The sequence below is a fragment of the Engraulis encrasicolus genome, chromosome 17 (genome assembly GCF_034702125.1).
Source record: "Engraulis encrasicolus isolate BLACKSEA-1 chromosome 17, IST_EnEncr_1.0, whole genome shotgun sequence".
Lineage (NCBI taxonomy): Eukaryota > Metazoa > Chordata > Actinopteri > Clupeiformes > Engraulidae > Engraulis > Engraulis encrasicolus.
In genome coordinates, this window is record NC_085873.1 from 51445251 (window position 1) to 51452750 (window position 7500).

Here is a 7500-nt window from a genome sequence, read left to right on the forward strand (position 1 = left end):
GTGTGTGCGTATGCATGCGTGTGTGTGTGTGTGTGTGTGTGTGTGTGTATGTGTGTTACCTCATGAATGCCAGAATGCAGATGAGAGCCAGGCTGACGGCCCAGCCCGCGGTGGCGAAGGCTTTGGGCATCGTGAGGGCGCCGGTACCCACGATCAGGTTAAACATGTACACCATGCCCACCTACACACACACACACACACGATCAGGTTAAACATGTACACCATGCCCACCTACACACACACACACACACACACACACACACACTCAGGTTAAACATGTACACCATCCCCACCCACAGATGGACACACACACACACACACACACACACACACACACACACACACACACAGACACACACACACACACACACACACACACACACACACACACACACACACACAAGTTAAACAAGTACACCATGCCCACACAAACACACACGAATCAGGTGACACGATGAGTTTTAATATACACTTTCTGGTCACATAAAATAATTTGTGGAGACATGCTGCCACCTGCTGGTGCAAAAGTGGAATTGCAGGCAGGAGTGAGCAGACAGCTGACATACAATCGTGCGCACCTTTGCACTCACATACAGGGTATTTCTCAAAACCTAGTGCGCACACTTCCAAGTGTGCTCAGCCTAATTAGTCACGCATAGTGATTGGATACTCCATAGAGTTCACCAAAGAGTATCCAATCACTGTGCGTGACTGATTAGGCTGAGCACACTTGGAAGTGTGCGCACTAGGTTTTGAGAAATATCCATAGACTGGCAGACAGACACAGAAACACACAGACAGACACAGACAGACACAGACAGACACACACACACACACACACACAGTCAATCACAAACACTAACTAACACACTACATGGGAGGTGCTATGATTTGGATGGTCTGGGGCAGTGGGTAAGAATTTGGGTCACACCCTGAGTAGTGTTGCACCGATACCATTTTTTGGCCCCGATACCGATACCCGATACCTGGCTGTGCAGTATCAGCCGATACCGATACCGATACCATACCGATACCACCCTATTTGAAATGTGTATATGAAGGGCTGCAGTGCATACTACTTGGATGTAAAATCATTGCATGGCTTTGTCAGGCTGCTGCCTACCTTTGTGAAACAGGAAAAAGACTAATACAAAGTGAATCCAGCAAACCTTTGTATAATTTTCAAATACCTCTATGAAATAACTAATTTCAAGTCTGTTTCAGTGTCATACAAGCACCTGTAAATGGTATCGGTGCCCTATTTGTTGGTACTCGCCGATACCGATACCACCATTTTAGTGCCGATCCACCGATACTGGTATCGGTGCAACACTACTACTGATGAAGCCTTTTGTGCTCAGCAATGCACCACAATGTTAGCGTGGCATTATATCATCTTATGAAATGTTTTCAGGCAGACAAGTTAACCCATTGATGCCTGATGTTGCATTGCGCAACATTGGCCCTGGCGCCTGGAGCTGCATTACACAACATTCAGGCTCATGACATTTGAGACAACTTCATGAAAAATCTCAGTTTGTTTGAGATGAATGAACACATTTGATGAAAGATGAGGGTCTTAGCGTTTAAATGCAACTTATTTGCATATTTGTATGTGCTTCAGAGGCTGACATATTTAGGTTTTCATAGTCTGGGGACAGCTTTTCTTAAAAAAAGGGTTCAGGCAATCAGCACCCTTTTTTGCAGGTGCCTTAGGCGTCAATGGGTTAAATTAGGCGTGAGGAACCTATGTCTCGAGGGCACTTCACGACCGTTTTATCCGGACGTTTTATCCGGCCCCCGACATAATTTCAATGTTATGCAGCTTCACGTGAAATATGACAAATTTTATAAAAGGAATCTTAGAAATGACATTTGCAATACAATTAAGTTATATTCAGGGGACCTAGAGAAGGTGAGCCTGTTCCAAAGGTGGCTGCCTTCAATATAGGCCTAAAGTGAAGGGGAAAATCCTGGTTTGAGTTCATATATGGCCCTCAGAGGACTTTTACGATCCTTGGAGGAATTTGAAGTGGCCCCTCGAATGAAAAAGGTTCCCCACACCTGCTTTAACCCATTGTCTCCTGGAGACAGACATACAAGTTTTTCAGGATTTTGAGATTTTAGCTGTTTTATTAACTATGTGGGTATGTTGGAGCTGAATGAACACATTGCAATGCAAGGGGAGGGTTAAAAGTAACTCATTTCATGTTTGTATTTGCTTCGGAGGCTGAGATATTTTGGATTTAATAGGAAGAGGGCACCCTTTTCCAAAAGGGCTTAGGACAAAGCGAAAGTGAAAGCCCATTGGGAAACTCCAACTCCCATTGTCATTGTGACACAGCACTCCACAGCACACAAGTGAACACTGCACACAACGAAATTCCATTTATGCCTCACCCGTGCAAGGGGGCAGCCCTCAGTGGCGCCCCATGGGGAGCAGTGCGGTGGAACGGTACCATGCTCAGGGTACCTCAGTCATGGAGGAGGATGGGGGAGAGCACTGGTTGATTACTCCCCCCACCAACCTGGCGGGTCGGGAGTCGAACCGGCAACATCTGGGATGCAAGTCTGACGCCCTAACCGCTCACCCATGACTGCCCAGTTAAGTAGTAGTATAAGATAGTTAAGTAGAGAGAAGATTTGTTATTTTTATTTATTTTACCTTTATTTAACCAGGGAAATAAAATCACATTGAGAATAAAATTCTCTTTTACAAGTGAGCCCTGGCCAAGGCGGCAGCACACATCCATGGTACACTTGACACACAGCTGATAATGGCCTCAGTATCGTCCTCGATACTCGCTCATTATACACGTGGTCATCAAACACTTGCCGATAACAGGTACCGATACTGCTACAGTATTTCATAAAACAACATCCCATCACGTTCTATGGAGTTAAAAAGCAACATGTGAAAAAAGGGGTATCGTGCATCCCTACTACAGACACACGGGTGAGAGAGAAGACAGACAGACAAAGACAATTCTAAGGAATTGACACTCAGCCGATCCAAGTGTGCGTGCATGTCTGTGTGTGTGTGTGTGTGTGGTTTCAGTTCCCAACAGCACTCAAAGCCTGCTTCCCATTTCATAACCACATCCGGGGAGCTGCACAGTAACACACACACACACACACACACACACACACACACACACACACACACACACACACACACACACACACACACACACACACACACACACACACACACACACACTTCTTGCAGTGAGTATGTCTCGATGTTCACGTTCAAGTCAGTCTAAATTGAACAAGTTCCCTCAATTTGCAATGTCAGTTGAAAAATGTCATATTTGACAAAACAGTTCCCCCTTCGTAGTTTTGTTTTGTGTTATCCACTCGTGTGTGTGTGTGTGTGTGTGTGTCATCAGTAGCTAGGTCAACTGACAGCAGTCTCGTGACCACACACACACACACAGACAGACAGACAGACAGACAGACAGACAGACAGACAGACAGACAGACAGACAGACAGACACACACAGACACACACACACACACACACGGTGAGGTCACAGGTCAACGTCTTATCACTGTACAGTTGTCATGGTGCTGCTGATGAAGCAACCTGATACTGATAGGCCAGAGACCTCTCACACACACACACACACGCACGCACGCACACACGCAGGACTCAAGTACTCGCCCACTGTCTCACACACACACACACACACACACACACACACACACACACACACACACACACACACACACACACACACACACACACACACACACACAGGACTCAAGTACTCGCACACACACACACACACACTCTAAAAATAGGGCATGTTGGTGAAAGGGAGTGTTCGTTATTTATTCTCGTGGTCTTTTGAAGATTGCAACCTTTGATTGTCACATGTTGAACACACACAGGCGGCCGGCCAATAAGTGAACGCACTTGGGCGTAGAGATGCACCGGATCCGGTTCCAGTTCCGGATCCGGCAGGATAGTAGGGTTTTTCACAGAATCCGGGTCCGGCAGGATCTTAAGCAGTGGATCCGGTATCCGGCATGTTACCTAAAAATCAGGGTCTGGTGCATCTCTAGCCTAGGATTTTCAGTCAGTCTTTCACAACCCCAATCACTGCATGGAGTGAAAGCCCTTTGGAAGCGGCCGTTGCAGGCAGTGTGGCAGTAAGTCAATGAGTCAAAAAAATAGTTTGAGCCAACGTAATAAAAAGGGCCCACATTTGCGAGTAGACTATATGTTTCAACCCTTTTGTAGGGTCCGGTATCCGGTTCCGGATCCGGCAGCATCTTAAACAGTGGATCCGGTATCCGGCAGGATCCTAAAAATCAGGATCCGGTGCATCTCTACTTGGGCGCATTATAACATATGTCATGAATGTCAACTGTCTGCAATTGGTCACCACTCATTTCAAACCAGAGCTGAGCTCACTCCTCCCACCCAAGCACTCCAGCGCATTGAGGATCCAGACCAAAAATGAACCAGAAAGTAATTGATGTGGTCGGGTAAAACCAAGCTAGAACTGCAACACTGTCTGTCTGTCACTCACTCACTCACTCACGGCTGTTGCACTTACAAAGGGAGAGTAACATGACTGAAATTTGGTAAGTTGGACAGGAAATCTAACTAACCATCCTGCAACATTTTTGGCAAAATGTTGAACATGACTGAAATTTTCACTCACTCACACACTCACCCACACACTCGCACTCACGGCTGTAGTACAAAGTACTTACGAAGGGAGAGTAGAGTTCTCCCGTCTCTGTGATTCCTCCCGCCATCTTGCACACGTCTCAACGTCTCAGCAACACAGCACCTACATGCCAAGAGGCCAACACACACACACACACACACACACACACACACACTTGACGTTTTAGCCTTCAATGTATTTTATTACTTGTTGAGATGGCACAAGACAACACATTCGCGACAGTAAATTGTAAATGTCATCAATATGACTGCATGGTACATGTGTGCATTTGTTGTGGTTTTGAGTTCAGCATCCATTTGCAAACATGCCAAACTACCCTCTCCCTCTTCTTCTGCTCACACCAGGGTCGTATTGCAAGTATGTGGTTCAGTAAATTCATCTGGAGATAGTCGTAAATGACCTAATATAAGAGCCTGTCCTGGTGTTGTCCTGCTAAAAGACGGGTGTAAGCTATCCACTAACTAGTAGCTTCACCACCCTCGGTAAGTTAACACATAGAGGTAGAAAATAACACTAGAGGACACAGCAATTTGCGACAGCACTGGGAAATGGCAGCTGGAGCTTCCCAACTTCCGTAGGTAGTGTAGGCAATGCAAGTCAATGGAGAACACGCCCACCCCTGTCAAGAAATTGACTAAAACTGTGTAAATATGAAGTAACACTTTAATCAAAGACCAGATTTGAAATGTCGGGCTAAATATTTAGTTAAATCATATGAGTCGATAAAATACATTTAAAAATCAAATAATATATTTTATGAACATAGTTGGCAACACACTTCAACTATTGTCCTTGTATAGTGTGTTGATGGACATTTTCACATGATTAAGCCATTTTTGACAGAGATGAGCCTCGTTCTCCGTTAATTTCCATTTCTCTGATCTACCTACAGATAATGGCTGCTACAGATTGCGGTAAAAGGGGGGCAGGGTCCTCTCTAGTGTTATTTTCTACCTCTATGAGGTTAACATAACAACAACCCACAACATGAACGAATAGGAGGATAGGTGGACAGAAACTCACACGTAAACTAACGCTCACATAGCACTAAGAGGCTACATGCTCGCGTCTCACAACATGCCAAGTGCTGGGCTTACACGACAAACATGTAACCTTAGAATCATACGCTAAATCTGCACCGTTTACTTGAGATTCACCACCTCAGGCGAGTTAGGTAACCGGATACTTTGGGAAGGTAATAACAAGGTTGGCTGCCTGCAGGAGATGTCAACAAACAACAACAGCAGTAGCTTCATCAGAGTTCACTATACAGCCTCAAAGTCGATTCGCCCTGTAAACTTAGAATGTAAACTAAATTATGCATTTTATCTAAAGTGTCCCGACCGTGTACATAACTTCTGGGCATTGTGAAATGACAGTTAGGTTACTTTACCTGGCCAGTTGGTAGGATGAATGGCTGTTAGCTAGCCTGCTAGCGCCTCACCGCTCTTGACGTTTGGAGAACCAACTAGACCAAAAGCGACGGTTAACGGACTGGAGAGCACAAATTCCTAAGCGGTACACACGTCTTCATGTCCACCTACGACCTCTTTTGTCATGTCAAAACAAACAGCTGTGATGTTCTCCCCAAACCACATCCATTCTCACATAACGTAGACGTGTGAAATAATGGGGCCGGAAGAACACCATGTGACTAGTCATGTGACCTGTCACGTGATTACAGAATCAGCTGTCTCGGCTCTGGCTGTCACCCATCACCTACTTTTTTTCTAACATATCATGTCAAACGTATATTATATTATATTATATTATATTATGTTATATTATATTATATTATATTATATTATATTATATTATATTATATTATATTATATTATATTATAAGAAACTGGAGGCAGTTTATCATTCTGCATTGTGGTTTGTAACAGGTGCCCCCTCAAGAACTCATTGTGATAGGCTATGCCTCGGGGCCTATCTAAAGTCCAATGGCCCAGTTGAGGGCTTTCACTTCCATTTCACAAATGGTGAAATTTCAGTTTGGCTGGTAGAAAAGACAGACTTGGGCTACTAGCCACTTTGACCCATTAGCATAGTGAGAGCGTGTTTGGCTAATAAGATTAACATCTACATTTGGCTGGTGGTGGGAGGAGAAGTTGAAAGCCCATTGGGAAACTCCAACTCCCATTGTCATTGTGACACAGCACTCCACAGCACACAAGTGAACACTGCACACTGCACACAACGAAATTGCATTTATGCCTCACCCGTGCAAGGGGGCAGCCCTCAGTGGCGCCCCATGGGGAACAGTGCGGTGGGACGGTACCATGCTCAGGGTACCTCAGTCATGGAGGAGGATGGGGGACCCTGGATGTTACGAAATGTGAACGATGGAACCTCAAAGTCCACAATCACTACGGGACATGTGCAAACAGGGGGCTCATCTCCATGTTCCCCGGATCCTATGGTCACTCCCCGAGTCCATTCCCGACTACCGGGGAACTTAACCCTGTTTTCAAAAAAGGGTTCTATGTTCCCCGCTGCTCCAAGTAGACTGCTGTCGCATGGCGAGGGCAGGTTGTTGTAGGGTTACGGTTAGGGTTAGGCTTAGGGTCAGGAATAGGGCTAGGGTTAGGCTAGCCTCGCGAGCCATCCTACGTACTTCCGCCAAAGGATTGGCTCCACTGTAGTCTGGCCGTGCTTCTCTGTGGAGTGCCTAGAGCAGTAGAATTTTGATCCCGAGGGCGAAAGGGGGAGGACGCTCGTGACAATGACGTACACATCTGCGCCAGAGCCATTGGTCAGCGCTATGTTGTTGTTGAGTAACTGCCAGCGA

At 45.7% G+C, this 7500-nt stretch overlaps 1 protein-coding gene across 1 annotated transcript in view; it reads right to left on the minus strand.

The window, feature by feature from the left end:
- The window catches only part of tmem104 (transmembrane protein 104), a 68555-nt gene extending 62224 nt beyond the window's left edge, over positions 1-6331 (minus strand). Inside the window, exons 1-3 of the mRNA XM_063221405.1 lie at positions 6100-6331; positions 4729-4808; positions 60-181 (exon numbers count right to left, since the gene is read on the minus strand). Coding sequence (XP_063077475.1) covers positions 60-181; positions 4729-4773 — 167 coding nt within the window. The 5' untranslated portion in view covers positions 4774-4808; positions 6100-6331. The remainder of the gene's footprint in view (positions 1-59; positions 182-4728; positions 4809-6099) is intronic.
- Positions 6332-7500: the final 1169 nt, after the last annotated feature.